Genomic DNA, 23,535 nt, shown 5'->3' with positions numbered 1-23,535 from the left:
AGAACATAAAAACTGCCCATAATTTCCACCATCAATAAATAATTTTCACATTTTGGTGGGTAAATATCTTTCTGGTCTTTAAAAAATATATACTAGTCAATTATTTGATGAATAGGGGAGGGGGATGTTTCTGTGCCATCTAGAGGATTTTTTTGTCTGTAACATCGAATTAATCAGAGCTGGGAAAATTTCTCTCCTTTGCCTCAGACAAGTCAAGATCTGATCCTGGAGGATATGGAATTACAGATCACTGTGACTATGGACAGGAGGAGAGAGAAGAGGAAGAAGAAGAGGGAAAAGGAGACAGGAGAGGAGAAGGTTGGAGCAAAGGAAGAGGGGGAAGGAGAGGAGAGAGAAAGAGAAGGGGAAGAGGGAGGAGAGGAGAAAAGGGAGAGGAATGACCAAAGTGTCTGCGGGCAGGGGAGAGACAGGGGGCACTTGAAAGGGGGTAGGTGAGAGACCTGAAAAGAGTGTGGAGAGATAAGCAGGGGTAGGGGGAGATGGGAAGGGAGAGAAAGATAAGGCACAGAAGAGATTGGGGGTGGGGGGGTAAGTAGAGTAGGGGTGAGGTGGAGAGAGATGAGGGGGACAAGAACAAATGCAATAGGGACCCAGCATTACCAAGCTCACCTTCAATATGCTCGTTGGACAAACAGGTCCTCTCCCACACATAAACAATAAACATCAAGAAGGAGAGGAGATGAAAAACCATTTTCTGAAACCACTACTTAATGTTTCAGGCAGAGTAATAAAGTTTAATTGTCTGGAATCTGGTTGCTCTTTCTGTAAACTTCCTCAGATAGAGGTTGCTCATCGGGATGTTAAATAATGCTAATATTGCCAAAATAAAATTTCTGTGATGGAGAAAGTTTAAACTAAGAGTCTTCTCCCCAACTTCCCCCTCACATCCTCCCTTTATTTTAGCAGCAGAAAGTTTACGTTCTACCATAAATAACAGGGAAGGATGGGGGCATTGGCTGCCAAAGGAAAACAGACACCCACTTAAAGCACAATTAAAAGTACATGGGAGAAATACAGTCAGTTTTAAATAAAGAAAGAAAAAAAACTACCCCCCCTCCTCTTTGTGCTCTAATCCTTACATTTTTGTGTCCAATAGAAAGGTCTCCATGATTTGGTAAAACTTGCTCCTGAAGAACGCTTTTGAGAAGGTATATCTAAAACCTGGATTAGGAAAATACAACGTTTTTTGGAATAGGATCTTAAGAAGCCAACTCAACTTTCCAGAAGAAATTCAACTCTTTCCAAATGCTTGTTAATGCATGTTAAATGCAGCAAGAAATAATCCTATGAGGCGGCAGCACAGGCCTCTCTTAGCTGCAGTGAATGAAGTAAATGACTTGTAACTTCTGGAAGTCTTGGTTATCTGCAGGTAAAACTTTAATAACCCTTGGAGCATCAAGGGACTAAAGACATTTCTCTCTGGAATACTTGGGTAATTGTTTTCTTAATTTATCCAGGAGAACCTTAGTTTGGATGCAGCATCTGTTTTTTTAGCAGAGGTGATCAAAATAACTTGTTCAGATTCACATAAGTTCAGACTAAATTTCAAAATGCAGTTGTTATGTAAAGTGAACAGTTTTTTTCTAAAATGAAACTTTGGCCCTTCCACTTTTTAATGACAATAAAACTCCAGGTCAATGACTAAGACTAAACGTTAAAGATCAGGACCGCTTTGTACAGATGGATAAATACATTTTCTACAGCTTAAAAAAGTGGTTTTCATAAGAACCATGACCACAAGTGCCACACTGAAGCTAGTTCAAACGTCATTGTGAAGGAATTTATGTTTCTGTAATGGAATAGCACAAAAAATGATCCCATAATTTGGCACTGATTCTATCCTAGCTCTACCATTTACTCAATGTGTGATCTTGGACAAATTACTTAACCTATCTGTGCCTCAATTTCATCATCTATAAAAGGGTGATTCTTACAGTAATCACCTAGAGGTAAGGTTAATGTTAGGATTAAAAATAAAATAATACAATGTAAAGACATTTAGAAGAGTGCCTGGCACATAGTAAGGGTATTAGCTGTAATCATGCTTTTAACTAGAGAGAACTGTAATAAACTTAGTTGCTGATTGTAATTAACTTAATGCTTTATTAAATACAAGCTTCTTTGCTTTTATAATAATTTTATGTCTAGAAATCTTCACTTTCACACTAGATTTTAAACTCTGAAGGATAGAGATGATGACATAAGCACTTTATATCTATGTAACAGCAGCTCAAAAATATTTGGTAAACTGAATTTTTAATCCAAACTTCTAGCAAGAGCAGATATTGCTTTTTGGGATTATAGCAGTAAAGCATATATGGAGTCCCCTTCTCTCACTAAACAAGGATGCTACTATCATTACATTGATGCTTTGTCCGTAAGTACTCTAACTTGGCAATCTTTAATCCATTATTTTCTAAGATTTGTTTCGAAGTTTTCGTGTAATAAACTATGTAAAAATCTAAAAATCATAGTAAAACTTAAGTTCCGAAAGGAATTATGATTGACACTAGGTTGATGTTTCCATTAAATTTAACAGTTGGAGAGAAAGAAAAGAGCAAAAGGAAGACTTCTAAATATGTTTTACAATATGGAAAAAAAGGCATGTGCACTGATTTTTTATTTCATTTTCAATCTTTCAGAGCAATTGCCAAAACATTCCTGTAACACTCCAATTTAGTGAGGAAAGAACAATAAGGAAATTATTAGCATGGTAACAAGACTCTCAATGCATTACTCCAATTTCTAAAATCCACCTTGTTTCTATCAAAGAGCTAACATCCTGTGTACAGAGTACATTTTGCCTCCTTCAGACTTAAAAAAAAATTTTTTTGTTTAACGTTTATTCATTTTTGAGAGAGAGAGAGCAAGCAAGTAGCGGAGGGGCAGGGAGAGAGGGAGACACAGAATCCTAAGCAAGATCCAGGCTCTGAGCTGTCAGCACAGAGCCTGACGCGGGGCTCGAACCCACGAACTGTGAGATCATGACCTGAGCCGAAGTAAGACGCTCAACCAACTGAGCCACCCAGGCATCCCGCTTCCTTCAGACTTTATACTTTGTGTTAGTGATTAGCAAAGGCAGAGCTAGAGCTGAAACCAGAATGAAATTCTGTTATCAGCACTCACTCTCCTCTCTCTCAAAAACTGGCAGAAAAACTATTACCATTTGATTCTGCTTGAAGTTTATTTATACTTCTCTCACAGGGGCACTATTTTTATGGGATTTCATGGGCCAGACAGAGACTGTAGATTTTGGTATTTTTGAGGAAAGATTTAATTTTGAGGATCACAAAAACTCCCCCCCCCCCCCCCAAATAGGACAAACTTCCACCAGGGATTTTGAGTGTGTATTTGTTGGGGATAGAGGTGGCAGATGAAAACAAAATCAGGAAGAAATGAAAATCAAGAAGACAGTTACTTCCACAATGTTTATGCAGTTGATTTAGAAAGAAATCATATTCTTTCTCTGCAGAACTTGGCTTTTCTTAAAGTATGAAATGGTGTCTATAAAGTTATTTCCCGATTTACTACCCCACCTTTTTTTTTTTTTAAAGCTTTTTTAAGAAAAATTGTTCATCTTTGAAAGAGAGCAAGAGAGAGAGAGAGCATGAGCAGGGGGAGGGGAAAAGAGAGGGGAGAACAGAGGGTCTGAAGCAGGCTCTGTGCTAACAGCGGCGAGCTCAATGTGGGGCTTGAACTCATGAACCACGAGATCATGACCTGAGCCAAAGTCGGACAGACGCTCAACCGAAATGAGCCAAGCAGGTGCCCCACTACCCTACCTTTTAACTTCACCTGGCTGTGATGTAAACTCACCTAGAACACTATAAAAATGAAACTCAAGGGTGCCAACTGTATCTCGTGAAATTTTTCTGTGTATCAAATGTTCTGAAATTTACATTATTTTTATTTTCTGTTTAAGGAATACATACCCAACTCTGATACCCTGGAAATAAAACATTATGAAAAGTTTTCTTGTAGTTGACAGACATATAAACTGCCCCACAGCAAAGCATGATGACCCAGCCCTATCACTAATTACCTATGTGATCGTGGGCAAGTTTCTACTGTCATTGGACCATATCTGTAAAATGAGTAGGTGGACAGAATAATCTGAGGCTCAGTCTGGCTTTTGTATTTTGAGTCCATATGATTCAGTTCCATGGTAAATTAAAATAGAGCTGAGTAAATAAATTTAGAAATAAAGATTCATCCTTCATATTTTCTTACTAAAAAATTTAAGACATATTAAGACATTAAGACATATTAGAATTTAAGTATGTCCCTCAAGTGAAAAGAGAAATATTTTTGGGGTGCCAGGGTGGCTCAGTTGATTAAACCTCCGACTCCTGATATTGGCTCAGGTAGTGATCTCTCTCTCAGTTGTGAGATCAAGTCCCGTGACAGGCTCCATGCTGAGCTCCATGCTGAGCGTGGAGTCTATTTGGGATTTTCTCCAACCCCCCCATCTCTGCCTCTCCCCCACTTGCATGTGTGTGCACGTTCTCTCTCTGTAAATAAACATTTAAGGGGCGCCTGGGTGGCGCAGTCGGTTAAGCGTCCGACTTCAGCCAGGTCACGATCTTGCGGTCCGTGAGTTCGAGCCCCGCGTCGGGCTCTGGGCGGATGGCTCAGAGCCTGGAGCCTGTTTCCGATTCTGTGTCTCCCTCTCTCTCTGCCCCTCCCCCGTTCATGCTCTGTCTCTCTCTGTTCCAAAAATAAATAAACGTTGAAAAAAAAAAATTAAAAAAAAAAATAAACATTTAAAAAGAGAAAAAAAATATTTTTCATAATATTATTTGGATAAGCAATATATTCCAGAATCTTAAGAACAAGTCAACCTTTTCTAAAATGAACAAATTTTTTATTTTATTTATTAATTTATTTTAAAAAGATTGAATTTTCTTTCTTTTTTACATTTACTTGAGAGAAAGGGAGAGAGAGAAGGAGAGACAGAATCCCAAGCAGGCCCTGCACTGTCGACGAGCTCGACATGGGGCTTGAACCCACAGACCCTGAGATCATGACCTGAGCCGAAAACAAGACTTGGATATTTAACTGACTAAGCCACCCAGGCACCTCTAAAAATACTGAATTTTTAATGCAAAGAAATGTTACCATTTTGAGTGACAGGTACACAGGTAACATTATTATTCTCTCACTTTTCTACAGGCTAAAATATTCCATAATTAAGAAATTAACACTTTAGGGGCATCTGGGTGACTTAGTCAGTTAAGCAGCCGACTTCAGCTCAGGTCATGATCTCACAGTTCGTGAGTTTGAGCTCCGCCTTGGGCTCTGTGCTGACAGCTCAGAGCCTGGAGCCTGCTTCAGATTCTGTGTCTCCCTTTCTCTCTGCCCCTCCCCTACTCATTCTCTCTCTCTCTCAAAAATAAACAAACATTAAAAAAAAAAAAAAGGGAAATTAACCCTTTAAAAGTGATAAACTTTCTCAGGGCTGACACTAAGTAGGAAGACCTAATAATGTCATATTGAAGTTTACTAACTCATTTCTTTCACGTTTACTCTCATTTCCTCCATCTACCTCTCTGTCCATAGTTCTCAGTATCTAAGATAATGTTTTCTAGAAAAATGTCAATAAATGAATGTATCTCTCTACTAAAAATCCCTTCGTGTGTTGGCAAAAAATTCTATCAGTTTAATACACCAACTTGTCTTATTTAGGGCCAATTCAAAATAGTAGGACTACATGAAGAGTCTGCAAATGGATATGAAAAACCTACTGGGATCTCTCAGCACAGTGCCCGCTTCAGATCCTCTGTCCCCCTCTCTCACTGCTCCTTCCCCGCTGGTGTTCTCTCTCTCAAAAATAAATAAACATCAAAAAAAAAAAAAATAGTGCTGGGTCAACTGATTATCACCTAACAACAAAAAACAACAACAACTCTTTACCTATACCTAATACCAAAACACACAAAAAATCACGTGGTCTGTACTCCAAATGTAAAAGGTCAAACCATTCAAAATTTAGAAGAAAACAGAATATCTTCATGACACTGGGGTAGGCACAGATTTAAGTAGAATGTAAAATACTAACTATATGTGGCAAAGATTGATATATTGGACTATACTAAAATTAAGAACCTGGGTTCCTCAGGAGACATCATTAACAAAAAGTGCAAAAGCAAGGCACGGAATAAGAGAAAATATCTGCAACACATATATCATATCAAACAAAGGACTTTGTATCCAGAATTTACATAGAACCCTTATAAATCATTAAGAAACATATATAAAACCACATAGAAAACTGGGCAAAAGGACCCGAACAGGCATATCACATCGAAACAGTCAATCAATGTATAAAAACATAGTCAATTTTAACTTTTAAGGGAAACTTAAATTAAAAAACACAATGTGACAGTGTGCATATATTTAACACTACTGGACTGTACACTTAGAAATGGAATCACAAAAAAACCCACAACAATGTAATGTGATTCTCCTCCACACCATCAGAATGCTCAATGAAAAAGCCAAAAAATCAAGTGTTGGGTAACAATGGAACTTTCACTCACACACTGGCAGGAGTATAAATTGGTACTACCAGTTTGGAAATCCCAATTCCCTTCCTAGATACATACCCAATAGGATACATGTATTCATTGTATATACTTACCGACAGATATATACAATTTTTCTGTAGTTATCAAAATCTGAAAGCACCCAAATGTTCATCTACAGCAAAATGGATAGATTGGTATAATGAAATACTACACATCAATGAAAATTTAAAAATTTACAACTATATGCAATGTGACTCTCAAAAACATTATGTTGAGTGAAATAAGTCAGACAGTAAAGAGTATGTATCACGTGATTTCATTTATATGAAGAAAAACAGGCAAAACTAATGACTGATGTTAGAAGTAAGGATAATGTTACCCTTGGGAGGGGAGTGACAAAGAGGACAGGAATGGGTTTCTGATAATGTTCTTTTTCTTTCTGTTCTTTTTCAACAAAACAAAACAAAACAAAACAAAACAAAACAAAACAGAAAATGAAAAAAAATTCAGTGGTGAGTATTCAGGTGTTTTCACTTTGTGAAAATTCACTGAGCCAAATTCAGGGTCTCCTGAAAACTGTATTAGAAGGAGATGATTAGGGGCGCCTGGGTGGCGCAGTCGGTTAAGCGTCCGACTTCAGCCAGGTCACGATCTCGCGGTCGTGAGTTCGAGCCCCGCGTCGGGCTCTGGGCTGATGGCTCAGAGCCTGGAGCCTGTTTCAGATTCTGTGTCTCCCTCTCTCTCTGCCCCTCCCCCGTTCATGCTCTGTCTCTCTCTGTCCCAAAAATAAATAAACGTTGAAAAAAAAAAAAAAATTAAAAAAAAAAAAAAAAAAAAGGAGATGATTAGATTTATAGAAAGAGGAATGAGGGTGACTAAAGTCCTGTTTGATTATACTTAGACAGTCCTCACCCATATTTTCTGATATACACGAAACTAAAGGAAACGGAGTTCTAATAAAGATTTAAATTTTTGCCACGTAACATCCTTAGCCTCCCATCTTTACTTGCGACCCCATGGCCACATACAGACAATTGTTCCCATATGCCACTACTCTGAACAAGGTTAGAGCTCCCTCTAGCACTTTTAACTAAGGAAACACCACAGGCCCTTCCAGAGCTGACACAGTTTGGCGCTGCCCATGGTTAAATGCAATATGGCGATTTTTATTTTTAATTTGCTTTAATTGTTGCTATGATATGAATAATTAATAGGCTGCCGAAGCCAGTTTTGTAAAGTTCACAACACAGAAAGCCAGGAGAGAAATATCTACTTAGAAAGGAGGCTTAAAAATGGTTATAACTGCTATAATATTAGGGAATTCAGAATATTTATTCATAATTTGTGGAAACATTATGTCTTACCAACAAAGAAACACGCTACCAAGCACTTCCTACTAAAAAATTCTTCTGGTCTTCATCTATTTTTCTCTTCATGGCTGCATCACTGTTTTATCTATAGTACCATATAAGCAAAGTAGGTCAGTGTTAGGAGAACCTTGCTCTTCAATGGAGAAGAGAAAGTTTGGCTGTAAACACTTAACCTAGCTCCATCTATACTAAAGCAAGTATTTATTAGCATTAAATAACCCCCTGGACAATAGAGACCCATTCCAATTGAAGCTTGTACTCTTTTCCCATGCTAGTAAGCTTCCTTCTTTACTGACAGACACCTTAACCACTAGAAATTATGATATCAATGCTTCCACTTAACAATGTCTACTTCGCGTTTAAATATTGCCGGAAAGTATAATTTAGGTATGTTGTAACCCTATGCAGTCCAAACAGAATTTGAGCAGCCTCTAAAAGTTCAATGATTATGATATATACAACCATCTAGGAATGCAGCCAGAAATGAGACTTCATTTTTCATTATTGGATTTCAAATCTTCCCCACCCTGAAAGCAACAGTGCTTTTCAACAGTCTTTAAAATAGAATTCAACAATTGTTAAAATATAAATACAAAACCAGCTAATACATAAGTTTATTGAATCAAGAAGGGAGAATGAAAGAATGAAAAGGAAGAGAACGTAAAGAGTCACGTCAAAAGTAAACTCATTTTAGTGAAGACTGCTGTGTTCTTTGTTACTCTGTATTCTAAAATTAACAAAAAAATTTTTTTAATTATGATATAAACAAACATTTCCTTATCAACTTTTTTTTTTCTTTTTTAAGCATATGGATCCCTCAAGAAGTATGTCCATAATTAAGGGAGACTTAAGCAATTTCCAAGGGGAATTTTTACCATTTTGTTTTTTAGCATTCTAAATAAAAATTAATAGAAGTCAGTAGAATATCCTCTCTCATGCTCTGGTTACATACAAGCACCTTTCTCCCAGTGACAGCCCGCTATGGACATCAGTTGTGGATCTTTCTTGCACAGACCGCAAAGCCATGGTGCCATGTCACCAACTAGTTTGGTTTTGCAGCATGTCTGCTGGTCACATCAACACGGCCACATTCATTCCAAGGGCAGCTCCAACTAGGGGTGAAATATTGTCTGAAAACAGTTATTCATTAACCTACTGAGAGCCTCAGTCATGACTTGTGTTTTTCTTAAAACAGGATTCACTACTGCTTCTCATTCAATTCTCCCCCTATCTGTTGGGAGCCATATATCATGAACTAGGACAAGAATGGCAGATCTAAATTAACATGACAGAAAAGCTATTTGATGCTGCCTCTTGGTTTCTCCTCTTCACCCTCTTCTGTGGCATCCAAATGCTTCAGAACCCTGGCATTAATTAAGCAACAGTTTTATTACACATAATCAAAGTCTGCAAAGAAAAGCCTAACAGACAGCAAGAGGACATTACAAGGTTCAATTAACAGTTTTACTTTTTTGCGGTTGCTAATTGAGGTATTTTTAATTTTTTAGCATCTCACATGGAATGCTGAAAAGGAAAATACTGTAAGTGCAAGTGAAGATTACAAACCTAAAATATATTACTGTATCATAATTTTATACAACCAATTTGCATACTTCTGTGTTTTCCAAATCCTGGCTACTTGATGGTAAATTCTTAACATCTAATAGGCACCATAGAGAACTTTTTAGGTAACCTCCCCACTGCACCCTTACTTCCATGTACTAAAACTCACCATCCATCCTTATTTTGATGTACTAAAATTCACAAATGACAGTAATTGAAAGTACATGGCTATGGGGCCAGTCTGGGTTCAAATTCCAGTTCTGCAACATAACTTGGGCAAGGTGCTTGATCTGAGTAGTAATGTATTTGTATGTAAAATGGGGTTGTGTGCTTAATGAGACTGTTGTGAGGATTTAAGTGAGAGTGTAATACCCGTAATACAGTGTCTGACCCACTGTAAACATTCAATGAAAGTAATGGTGCAAAAGGCTATCAAATATGATAACAATCTTAATATTTTTTTTTATTTATTAAAAAAATTTTTTTTAATGTTTATTTATTTTTGAGCAAAAGGGTAGACAGAGCGTAAGTGGGGGAGAGGCAGAGAGAGAGGGAAACACAGAGTCCAAAGCAAGCTCCAGGCTCCAGGCTCTGAGCTGTCAGCACAGAGCCCGACACAGGGTTCGAACCCACAAACCGCGAGATCATGACTTGAGGGGAAGTCGGACACTTAACCAACTGAGCCACCCAGGCACCCCAACAATCTTAATATTTTAAAGAACGTATTTCACAATTTATTTTGTTTAGAAGTCAATTAGACTCAACAAATATAATCTGAGAATCTACCTTTCGCCAAGTGAAAATTAGTTCCATTCAAACTCTACAATGAAGGCAATTTACTTCTGCATACCATTTGCCTTACAAAAATAACCTGTATTACACATTTTCAATTGAGGGAAAGCACGGAGTAAAAATCTAACGCTCAAACTTTTGAAGTTTCAAGAGCACTAAATAATAATATTACTTGGCAATCAACAACCTAAAGAGTTGACTAAAACATTAGTTTAAAAAAGCTCTCACTTAGGGGCACGTGGGTGGCTTAGTCGGTTAAGCGTCTGACTTCAGCTCAGGTCATGATCTCATGGTTCGTGAGTTCAAGCCCAGCGTCAGGCTCTGTGCCAATAGCTCAGAGCCTGGAGCCTACTTCAAATTGTGTGTCTCCCTCTCGCTGTGCCTCCCCTGCTCACACTCTGTTGCTTTCTCTCTCTCTCTCTCTCTCTCAAAAATAAATAAATATTAAAAAAAAAAAAAAAAGCTCTTAGAATTTACCCTTATTGCATGTTCTCATGTTAAAATGTTGAGACAATGGCTATTAGTGTTCCAGTCTAGACTACTCAAGTTTACATTACTCAGTAGCCAAACCTTTCAAAAGCATCCTCTATTCACAAAACTGCACATGAAATCTACTGGGATTTAATTACATGTAGTGCCTATACCTACTCCTTAATGTTCATAACTGATATCTAAAAGATAGCTCTATTTCCTGGACTTAATTTCAGAACCCACTTCTTTTCCTTAAATATTGCCCAGAGAAAAAGTTAAAAGAAACTCTTCCAACCTATCGATTTTAAAGTCTAAAATGACAATACATGAATCTTACAAAAAATACGTAAAGCAAGATTCAAGGAAACGGTTTTTTTTTTTTTTTTAAGTTCCCTAATTAAACTATCAGGTTGTAAGTGTTCCAATCACAAGAATAACAGAAAATACACAAACTATAAAAGAACCTCACACATAGATGTAAATAAAGCCACTCTTTAGGTTGCCCATTAATCCACAAGTGGCATATTCATCTTATTTACAGTATTATACCCCCTGCCATGATATTCCATTACAGAGTCACGCTACACACTCCATAGTTAACACTGTAGGAACCATCTCTTTTTAAACCTGGTTTTCTCTGTATATTTCCCTTTTGGTTGGCTCTTAGGTTTAAAAAAAAAAATCTTTACAATTAAATTTCTTTTGCTATTAGATATTCCAAGAAAATGTGTATAAAGTATACACATCTTATACATGTGTATAAAGATGTAATGTCTGTCATATAAAATGTAATTACATTTAGTTCATTCTTCTAGAAATATTTCAACATTCTTGTTTGTCATGGTCTCTGTGCTCCATGTGTGCAAGTACTTACATATTTTTGTAAGTCTGAGCATGAAATTTATGTCAACCGTAACTATCAAAACACTTCTTTCTATTAGAGAATATGCAGGGAGATTTTATTTATGTGCACATGCTAATAGCCATGTTTGCTTGCTTTTTCTTTTTGTTTTTTAACATTTACTTTGAGAGAGAGAGTGTGCACGCAAGCAGGGGAGAGGAAGAGAGAGAGGGAGACAGAGAATCCCAAACAGGCTCCATGCTGTCAGCACAGAGCCTGATGTGGGGCTTGATGTCATGAATAGTGAGATCATGGCCTGAGCAGAAATCAACAGTTGGACGCTTAACCAACTGAGCCAGCCAGGTGCCCCTGTTTGCTTTTTGTTTTCATTTGCTTTCAATAAACCTGTTCCTTTTTAATAAATCACTCCTCTCCCAAGTTTCCTCTCTCCTCTCTGAAACAGGACTTTAATGTCCAGCTATTAATTCTGATATCCTCACCATGTCTTTGCAATCACCAAATTATCCAGAAGCACGTAAACCATATAAAAATATTTACTGAAATGTAATCAGAGCCAGAGTTTTGAAGCCGTAAGGGACATTTTTTTTAACTGCAAAAATTAATTACCAAGCTGAATCAGGAAAAATAAATTTTTGGTATAAAAGCACTGCCAATACATACTTACAATGTAAATCCTGACACAGAAAGTAGGATGAGATCTGTATTCCAAAACAACTTTTTTTTTTAATGTTCATTTATTTTTGAGAGAGGGAGAGAGCGCGCGCGCATGCACACATACAAGCATGCGTGAGTGGGGGAGGGGCAGGGAGAGAGGAGACACGGAATCCGAAGCAGTCTCCAGGCTCTGAGCTGTCAGCACAGAGTCCACTGCAGGGCTCAAACTCATGAACTGAGAGATCATGACCTGAACCTAAGTTGAACACTTATCTGACTGAGCCACCCCAGCGCCCCTCAAAACAACTTCTAAAACAATAAGGTGTGAGTGACCACACTGAACCGGCTGTATTGGACTCATACTGTCCCACTCATTTAAGGTGTAGAACTATGAATGGAACATGGAGCCATGAGGTCATCTTAAATACGTTAAAGACCTTTGTTTACAAGGCAAGTGATTATTATTGAGTAAGCATTTAAAATTACATAGTAGAATTATTGACTAAGTAGCCCAGAATAGAGATAGTTAAGTCTTCTGAATATCGTACTTGGCTCAGGTCAGTCAGAACAACGTATTTTACAAGCAATAAAGGAGGCAGGGGAGATGAAGAAATAACATTTGCTAGCTGTCAAAAGTGTTACAGAAATCAAATGGCGAAAAGCTATAGGTGGTTTGTAGTGTGAGGCCAATTGTAATGGTAGGAGAGATACAGAAGGCCTCCAAATATTATTTGAAAGGCAACAAACCTGGTCTAGTATAGAAATGACTCTGAAGTCAGGGAGATGTGAGTTGAAAACTTGACCCTACAACTTAAAGATGTGAAAACTTGGGAAAAGACTTAACTTCTCTAAGTTTCAGGTTCCTTATCTATAAAATAGGGGTTATATATCCATCTTATCAGGTTCACATAAGGACTGAAATAGGTAACACAGCTATCACTATAGTGCCTAAACATAGGGCTTAGTAAATATTAACATACCCTCTCTCCTCCTCAAACTTTTGGGTAGCAAAATACAAAGCTGAAAGAAAAAAAAAAAAACAAACGTCTTCCATCCTGAAGGTACATGAGAAAAAATGGGACATTTTCCAATTCTTTAAATAGGAACATATCCCAAAACCAAAAAGCAGGTGGATGGAGAACTTAGAAAGGATCATAATAGCCTCAGAGATTCAGCTGATTCCACACATGAGAACTCCCAAAGACTAGACTAATGAAAATTTCTCTACAGTGAACCCTACTGATGAGACTTGGAATTAGTAGAATTTAAGGTGACTTGGTAATTCTAGCTCTGTTAGGAAACTAAAAAGGAGTTTCTTGGTCATTCAGCCAGTTAGACATTTCTGTAATTACTAACATAAAAAAATATGCCCTTGTCTATTTTAACACTGATCTTGAGTAGCAAATCTTACTGGAAAAGAACTCTAACAAGAACACATATTGGCAAGGTCACTACGTCAGATGGAAATCCAGAATCATAGGAAAAAAGGAGAAAAATACCAATTTTATTTGGTAGAAAGTTGGTATAGAGTAGAATAGTCATTTAAATTCATAGCTCATTTGCCTTACAAGCTGGAGTCATGAAACAAGAATAAGATTTTACATGTATGGATACTGAGCTCATGGGTACTGAAAGGTTCAAAAGGAGAGCTCAGGTTTCACAAGCTTTGTAAGTGATCTATTTACACCATATGACTAAGAACATATCCTTGGACAACTTATGAGCCCAGGCTTCTGAAACTGCCAAATTAGGAGAAAGGAGAATAAACAGCCACAAAAATCCATAAAAGCGGTAAGTAAAAAATTTTTCTTCAGATTAAGGAATATAGAAAAATACCATGCAAAATTCTAACAAGTGGGCTTTAAAATATTAATATGCACAGTAGCACCATTCTCTTAAAGAGTGTGTTGGGGGTAGGGGAAGTCCTAGAAACTATTTTGTATTAAGTCACTGATCCTAAAATACTGAATAAGAATATTTTCAGGAAAAGTTATCAAAAAACAAAAACAAAAATAAGGTTTCTGACAGAATTCCAAAAGCTATACTAAAGATTTGGGGGGGTGGGGGTGGGGAGAGGACTAGGGAGATGGGTAGTGAAGTGCCTTTATTCTATGGGTTTTACATAGGACTATAATCTCAGGGACTTACATTCTCTAAATACCTTAAGGTTGCAAGGCTAGAATCTCCATTAGTTATACAAATTATGAAGAAAGTCCTATTAACTATGATGATAAAAGATATTACACCTAACCTCAATATTTCATACAACAGGCTCTTTATTGTTAATTCTGTACTCAGAAGGGTGCCTGATAACTGGCTTTTATGTATTAGTACTTTATTTTAAAGTTTATTTATTTCTTTTGTGAGAGAGAGAGACAGAGAGAGAGAGAGAGAGAGAACACAAGCAGGGGAAGGGCACAGAGAGATGGAAAGAGAGAATCCTAGGCAGGCTCTGCACTGTCAGTGTGGAGCCTGAACTCATGAACTGCGAGATCATGACCTGAGCCGAAAACAAGAGTTGGATGCTTAACCGACTGAGCCACCCAGGTGCCCCATATGTATTAGTACTTTAAATAAATGCCTAAGTCACTTAATTGTTAATATAAAAAAAACAAATCTATTTTATATACGCTTGGAAGATAACTGGATTCATTTACATAGCTTACATTATATTTCTGCTTTCACTGTAAGCAAATAAAAGCGTAAAGATTAAAATACTAAAAACCTCATACCTTTCCCAAAGTTAAAGCCTGTCAAAATAGGCCTAGAAAACAGGCATTGATTTGGCAGAGAAAATCTGGCTCATTAATATCTTCCACGGCTTTATACCACATTTTCCAATATTACAGCGATAATTAACAAGGTTTCAATTTTAGTGTAACTGAGCTTTAAATGGATGAATCAGCCTTTAGTCTGTCGCTACATAGATTTCACCCTCTCTTCCTCCTATAAATACCATACTTTATTGATATTCAATTCTTAATTATATAAATTGAAATAACACCCTCAACACTGATAAGTCAACAGCACGTTTAGGGGGGGGGGGAGACAGTGATTTTCCTAATAAACAGAATCAGGAAAGGAACACAATTTAAATATGCCATAGCTTCCTGTCTGGACTTTGCTCCTCTTTCAAACAACTCAAAGTGACAAAAGTTTTCCAGACCAGAAAACTCTGATGCTACTTGCAAGAAAAACTCTACATATTGGAGGGGCTGAATGGTGGGAGGTCGACAAAGCAGACCTTTTAAAATGTAAATTCTTTGCTTACTTAATTTAAAAAAAAAATCAAAAGTTAAAACCCAATGTGCAATGCCAAAGACAGTATACTGGTAATCAAAATCCTAAATGACCCCTGAAAGAATTACAGCCTATAGATGACAAACACATCAACTATATTTATGATATTACTTTGGAAAGTAGGCAGTATTTGTTAAAGTCTGTAAACAAGCTCCAGAATGGAAACACGATGCCTATATACAGCAAGAGAAGTATGATATAAAACCCACTGATTTTTCTTTTTTTTCTTTCCCCTTTCAGGAATTGTGCCTGGCATTGTGCAGCTGTGGTGCTGCCTTCTTCACACCCTGCGTTTCCAATCTTGCTAATTAAAAGGTTGATCACAGAACAATGCTCTTCTCATTAATTTCAGTGTTCCGATTGGGCAGGATCCCTGCTTACCCCACCTGATCTTTTCACACTACTGAAGTTAATGTGACAAGAGCCCGAAGATGGATTACCTGCTGCCATATTGCCCATCGCCTCCAATCAGGAGCTATCTGTGTAAACTGATTGTTCTAATTTGCTCTCATTATTTTTACAATATCAGGAGAAAATAACGCACACAGCTCACTGTCAAAGCCATGAAAATCAGCCATTAGTTAAACCCAGACACTGAGTGGCTTTATTAGAGGCACTGCAGTTTATTGATGTAGCTCCAGTCAAACAAGGCAGCATTTGCTTCAGTGGAAGGAAATGTTTATACTGAAAGTAAATATTTATTGTAATAATACCCACAGCAACATGATATTTTGAATAATCCTGTTCTTATTTCAGAAGCTTTGTTTTGACACAAATTAACAACAATGAAGAGTTGGGTTGGCATAAGAAAGCAGATAACATTTAATACAGACTCAGTAGCATGAAAATCTGTCTATTAACTCAGATCTATGAGCACTCCTCACCTCCTATACCTTGTATAAATAAACTTGATTCTGTGACTACCAACCCTAATCAATCAATAAATAATGGAGGTTCTATTCTGCTCCACACAACAAATATTTTTCCCAAACAGAAATGTTATGACTTAGGAATCAAAATTATTTCTATAATGATCATACAGGTACAGTTTTAAATAAGAATAACTGCATTTTTGTACAATGTAAGCATTCAACAAGAAAGATTCCTAATCCTAGCATCATAGACATTCACAATATATTGCAGTAAAGAAAATAAGCAATGTAGTAAAGCCAGCTAAGCAAACAAGCTGGGTTTTAAACCCTTCAGTAAGAGATGGTTTCTTAAACCGGAAGGCAGAACTCTACAGAAAGGTTTGATATTCAATGAGATGAGATCTTTAAAAGATTTATTTTGGGCACGAAGGAAATATATTTTCCTGTTGTAAAGAAAATGATAAACTCTAGAAGAAAAGATTTAAACTTGGCATTTTTAGTCTCGCCTGGCTATGAACAATTTTGTAAAAATGTTAACTAAATGGTGCCTGAACAGCATTTGGGGGGCCGGTAAAAGCGGGTATAAATAATAGAAACTGATGCCTTTTAAATAAAGGAATTTAGTCCATACACTCTTCCCCCTCCCCCACTTTAGTACTGAAGGAAACATGGCTTCCTCCTGTTTTCTTTCTACACGAAGATTCCTAGGTAATGTGAAGGCAAGAGTATGCCCTTCTTGCTGCTCCCCTTTTAATGGCCACTTTTCTTTCTCTAAGAAACGTGTGCCATGCTTTTCTCCTTAAAATTCCTGCACTAAAAGACTGCACCATACTGCACTCCGCAAAACGTGCTGATGGCGCCAATTACAAGCCCCCAGCCGAACGCTCCAGCCCCCACCATTCGGGCAGATTTATGCGGACTCTTGCCGACGTTATTACAAGTCAGAGTTTATTGGGAAATTGTTACATTATGCGGAGTGTCTAACAAATTGCTTATGCTGCTATAATTGGATTACAACAGCCGCTTGCTCCCACCGGTAAGATTAGGCAAGTAGGACTCCTGCCGATCTCTGAGCGTTAGCAGTAATTTTATTTGCCTTGCCTCTCTCTTTCCTAACAACATGCCTCTCTCCCTGCCAGCTGTCTGCTGAAAAGGCACAGGCTTGTTCCTTGGCCCTAACAATGCAATTACAGCCCCGCAGATCGCACTGTTTGTGCATTAAGTACAGAGCCAAAACGAGGCGAATTGATCGTTTGACTTTTGGAGAAGCCATGTGATCTCTCGGTGCGGGTGATCCGACATGCATCAGCAGGCAATACTGCAGTCAGTTCTTGATGAAGAACTTTCTTCCTTCACCCCTCTCTCTCCCAACCTTTCCTTTTTCACTGAGGAAAACACTGGCTGGGCTCATCTCCTGCTAATCTAGACCAATCCACAAAGACAGGCTTAATCTTATTAGCTCCCTGGCTAGACAGAAATGTGAATAGGTTCTAGCATCTTGAAGTGCCTCAGTCAGATCTAGTGGTTCCCAACAGTTGAACCAATGCTGCTATCTTTAAAAAAAAAAAAAAAAAAAAAAAAAAAAAAGGTTCATAAAGAGTTCACTAAGGAAAATAAGTTTACACAAACAATGTAGTTCAAAAGAACCACAGAAAGTTTTTGGCTCTGGCCAATAAAACTGCCTTGGAAAGGCTTTGAAGCTCTATCTTCAAGGGCCCATCAAGAAACAGCACTGAAACCCATGTCTGCCTTTCTCTGCAGATCTGCTCTGCTGGAAGATGCTGGTGTCCAACATGCAGAATCAACGCAGCTGACTTGAGGCTTCTAACAGCCAGTCTGATATCCACTCAAGGCAAAGTTTTACACATATTCTGTTGACAGCTTTCTGCTTCTTGTTTCTTTCTCCTGTATGTTTAGCAATGAGTGCAGTTAGTAAGGAGACTATATAGGCAGTTCTCTCATTCAAGGGCATAGTTCAAGATTCTCACTGGGGTCTGGACTTTTTTTTTTTTTTCCTTTTGAAATTAATGCTCTTGAAATGGTTAAACATGACTTTTAATTTTATTGAATTAATACAGACCAGGATTCCTGTTTACAGTTTCCTCTCCAATGGCATATGCTACTTAAGGTTCCTGAAGATGATTATACAACAAACGTGCCGTCAATCAGCTGATCCATTTTGGTGTCCCTCGTCTGTACTCCTAAATATCATGTACATCTAGAAGGTGTATTCTTGCATCTTTAATCTGACAAACACACAAACTCTTGTCTATAATAATGGTCCTTGATTCTATTATTCTATTATTACCTGAAAGTGAGCTGGGAAATGTCACTTTACTAGTATTTCTCAGAACCTCTCTATAACTCCCATTCATACTCATTAAAATCATATGAACATCTGCAAAATGAAAGAAAAAAAATAGTACTTCTGAACTTTATTCCTGCCTTTTTGAAACAGCAATATGCCTAATGTGTAACACATTAACATGCCGGAGTTTTTCCAACCTTATTGGCCTCAATGATATGGTTCCATGTTAATATATTCTCCACAAAGCTAATGTTTAGACCCGACAGAGAGGCCTGTGCAAAGAATGGACCATCTGACATGCTACTTGTGGAACAGTATGTTAAAGAAGCCTGTTAACATGTAGTTTAAAACTCAAAAGAAACTCTGAACAGCTGAAATGCCTTATAAATAGCGCAGACCCAGAGGAAGTGCAAACGTCTGCATTGTGAATTGTAGATCTTAATTACCGACAATGGCTGGTACAGCAAGTAGCACGGAAAAAAAGTGAAACAGTTGCACTGTTCATGGTTGGCAATAATTCTTCAGGAAAATATTTACTATCAATCAGTTATGAGAAAAGGGACTCTGTGCTCGTAAAACAGCACGTTGCTTCTCATACCAGGACCATTTTGCTTCAGCATAATCTGAATTTAAACAGCTTGTTTCCTGCGGATATAATTTTGGAAATAAATAAAACAAGTCTTCTATCAAAATCTGGAGTGAGTGGAAAGGAACATCACATTTTTCTGTCTCAGTCAGTTGCAAACAGATTATTAGTCTCAAGTAAAAAACAGTAACAACAAACAATACAGAACATCTACAAAGGACTACTGAAGAGGTTTATTTTCCAAACATAAAGAGGCATAACTTCTCCCACCTGGGCAGGTATGTCGGTAGCTGTGTTCAAACAACTCAATTCTAATTCTGTGCATGCATGTATGTGTAAAAAGTAAATTAGGAAAACCCTGAACCCAAAATTTTCAGTAATATTTAAATAGAAAGTCACCAACAAGATAACATAAAAAAGTAATGCTCTTCATTTTTCTAGTTAGCTTTCTTTACCAATTAAAAAACATCATGAAGGTTGACAATTAGGTACAATGTAATTATTGATTTTAAAGACTAAGCTGGCAGTCAATAATGACTGTCCATTTAAAGCTACAATAAATACACAGCTCATCATGTTCCAAACAAATCTCATGAACTACAGACCTATAATTAGAAAGAAAAGAAGGCTTTGGAAGAAAATAAAAGATATTTCAATGCCTCCAAATAGTACTTAGACCAGGTTATACTGATAAAATGACCCCATTTTTATTTTTAAATCTTTTCCTAGGTCTCATTCTTCAAGTTAGAGATTCAGATTATTATTAACCTGGAGGGGCCGTAGTTTTTCTTACCACTTTGTTTTCTTGTATTCTAAAGAGGACGAATGGCCCGTTTTCATAGACCTATTATAAAACATTTATTGTAAGCTATTTCTGCCAAAGAAGAGTCACATACTATGTACTACAGGGTCTGAACTTAACAACTTTGCTGTTTTTCAGGGAATAACTGGTATTGATGTCTTCTCTAAAACTCATAATAAACAATATTCAATAACAGTAACTACTATTTTCACCCAAATCAAAGTCACTCATCAGAATTAGCTGCTTTGAGCTAGAGGAAAAAATGGCTGACAGCACTATATTATAGGTGCCCTCACATGGAGATGGTTGGACATTCAAGGCCACTCGGGAGTACTGTCTGAATCAACAACGGACACCTGAACCAAGTTAAAAACCACTGCAGCCATATCAAGTGTAGCAGATGAAACTACTCAGTTAAGGGCTAAAGGTGAAGAGCAGGAAACAGGACAAGCTTGTAGACCTACAAAAATAATGGCAGGTCATTACCTTTCACAGGTCAAGCAATAAATAAGGCCAACAGAAACAGCACAGAATCATGAGGTACACATAACACATGTAAATAGAAAAGGGAAAACTCTTACGGAAGGGAAATAGAAAGGGAAAACTCCTCATGTTACTGGTACCTACTGGAGGCTGTTACAAGAAAGACATAATTTTAGCTACGTGTTTTTATTTGCCATTGATCAACTAATTATTTGGCTCAAATCTGAAGCAATGAACCAGAAGCCAGGATGTGGGCCAACAAAAGGAACCAGAAAGTTAGGTAGGTTCCAATAGGAAATGATAGAAATCATTATTAAATTAGGGTATTTAAGGAGACGATGAAAGGACTAAGTGTCAGAATAATGTTAAAATAAGCAAGAGTGGGATGAGAGGGTCACCATCTGGGAGCAAAGGAAACAGACAGATGAGCAGCAATGAGCAAACTTATTTCCTCACCCAAGAGCACAGAAGAAATTATGCCATTGTGCCAGATGCCAGAAGATTTCTAACCATGCACCACTGAAGTACAGGGTGGGAGAAAAACAAAACAAAACAAAACACATCATACAGACACACACCAACATGACTATATAGCTTAGAAATCCTGGCTTACAAAGTATGGAGAAAACAAAAGGAACAGATGCTCACTTGGCCAGCTCTCAATGAAACTCATTAAAATTGTCACCCTGTCCTTGGATCGGTGCTCATGCTAAGATTTTACCTTGTTTAGCCAGAAGTCACCCACTTGTGATGAAACTGAGCAATGTGGCCAAAAAGGAGGAAGATTATTTTTAGAGGCCCAAATAATTGGTCCCCCATTTCAATGTACAAATGCCAGACACAAAATAGGGTCAATTAGCACTTGTTAGTTGTGACTAAATGGCTGAAAAAATAAATACATGTAATTTATTATTTTCATATTTTACAGCAAGTTACTAAGACACTCTAATTTAGGAGACACTTAACCAACTTCTGAAACTATAATTTTAAATAAATTCTGACACTTATTATATGGATCATTTCTAATGGTTACAGTTAGTATGATTTCAGTTGATTAAGTAGGTCCAGTGACTATGTTTTAAGAAAGAAAATAAAAATAATAAAAAATATTGCTGTCCTTTGATTTTTTAGTAAAGGATGGAGACTACCTGATTACCAGGTCTGGCTCTAATAATAACAGCAAGTAACTGAAAGCCTTAGTATAATAAGACAGACTAAACTAAAGTAGTTACAGTTGGAAATGTTGTAACAGTGACAAATCCCTGAATAGCTATTAAAACAATATTTTTGCATATATGCAAAGTAAAAATCTCAAAACCAAGCCCATACTGGAATTTTACTTAGTCCTGGAATAATCAAAATGGCTGATATCGAAATTTAGGTCAAAGTTCCTAACTGATTAGAGATACTTGAAAGATTTGAGCCATAGTTAATGTAATTATTAGATCATAAGATCTCTAATGTGTGATTAATTTTATATCTGTAGATATACATACATTTTGTGCACGAGAAAAGGTAGAGCATATGCACGATAAAACATACTTGTACATTCAGATCAAAATCACCAAAAGCAATATTTCTATCATTAGCCATTCAATAAATAATAATAGTATTATAATAACTGGATTTTCTATAGTGTATCTCACAATCCTTGCAATGGATACCCTATACTTAATTACATTTAAAACCCATAAACAACCTTATAAAAGTAATTGTATATTTTCTTTCATGAATCTTATTTATTTGTAATAATCCATAACTAGTGTCAAGTAACAAATGTGAATTTGACTGAAGTGTGACCAGAATGCATAATCAAAAGATTCTTTTGCAACTGAAAAGATGAAGACTCCAACTTGCAATCTGCTTTGGATAAAATGATGTCTCCTGTATTTTTTTGTTTAAATATAAAATCTTGTGATGATCTTTAATAGCAACATGATATAAAGATGTTTACAGATAAAGCACTGTTAAGATGCGGTATAATGCATATTGATGAGTAATATTACTTACTTTGGCCACACAATTTTCAGTCTTCATAGCAGTGCTTGCTAGACATACTGTTTCTTGGTTTAAGCAGAGTCTGGCACAGCTGTTGTAAGTCTGTAATGAGAATTTTTTGGACACAGGTTTAAATATTAAAATGCTGTCATATACAGTTTTCAAATTTTGTTCCATTTCTCAAAATCAACGTACAAATAGACCTACGTATAAATTCCAGATTTATGCGAACTGGAAACAAGGTAGACAACAGGAAGCAAAGAAAGTGAGAGCCCATAAGAGCCAATGATGAACTCATGAACAAGTATGTAAGCAGCAGTGATCTGCTGGAAGGTGATGGGGCTATTCAAAAACGTGCAAAGAACTTAAACAGACATTTCTCTGAAGAAATACAAATGGCCAACAAGCATATCAGCTCAGAAATGAAACCACAATGAGATACCACTTCATACCCACTAAGATGGTTACTATTAAAAAACAGAAAACAGTAAGTGTTGGCAAGGATGTGGAACGATTGGAACCATTGAGCACTGCCGGTGGGAATGTAAAAGGATACAGCTGCTGTGGACAACAGCATGGTAATGGTTCCTCAAAAAATTAAAATTAGAATTACCATATGATCCAACAATGCCACTTCTGGATGTATACCCAAAAGAATTGAAAGCAGTCTTAAAAAGATATTTCTACATCCATGTTCATAGCAGCATTATTCACATGGAAGCAACCCAAATATCCACTAACAGATGAAGGGACAAGCAAAATGTGGCATGTACATCAATGGAATAGTATTCAGCCATAAAAAGGAAGGACATTCTGGGGCACCTGGGTGGCTCAGTCGGTTAGTCACTGGACACTTGATCTTGGCTCAAGTCATGATTTCATGGTTCATGAGATCGAGCTCTCTGTGTCCAGCTCTGTGCTGACAG

The 23,535-nt window shown here is 37.2% G+C and overlaps 1 protein-coding gene and 1 long non-coding RNA gene across 5 annotated transcripts in view; one reads left to right on the top strand and one right to left on the bottom strand.

Annotated features, from left to right (window-relative positions):
• BTRC (beta-transducin repeat containing E3 ubiquitin protein ligase) overlaps window positions 1-23,535 on the bottom strand; it is a 182,697-nt gene that overhangs the window by 44,772 nt on the left and 114,390 nt on the right. For all 4 annotated transcript variants that reach the window (XM_045438639.1, XM_045438636.1, XM_045438637.1 and 1 more), the window contains one exon: window positions 22,622-22,711. In XM_045438639.1, the coding sequence (XP_045294595.1) occupies window positions 22,622-22,711 (90 nt within the window). The remainder of the gene's footprint in view (window positions 1-22,621; window positions 22,712-23,535) is intronic.
• LOC123576981 lies at window positions 13,296-15,885 on the top strand. The gene is made up of 2 exons (XR_006701671.1): window positions 13,296-14,051; window positions 15,801-15,885. It is a non-coding gene; the product is annotated as an uncharacterized LOC123576981 (long non-coding RNA).

Source organism: Leopardus geoffroyi, chromosome D2, assembly GCF_018350155.1.
Source record: "Leopardus geoffroyi isolate Oge1 chromosome D2, O.geoffroyi_Oge1_pat1.0, whole genome shotgun sequence".
Taxonomy (NCBI): Eukaryota; Metazoa; Chordata; class Mammalia; order Carnivora; family Felidae; genus Leopardus; species Leopardus geoffroyi.
The sequence above is the reverse complement of the archived record's forward strand: the minus strand, read 5'-3'. Positions and strand labels throughout refer to the sequence as shown.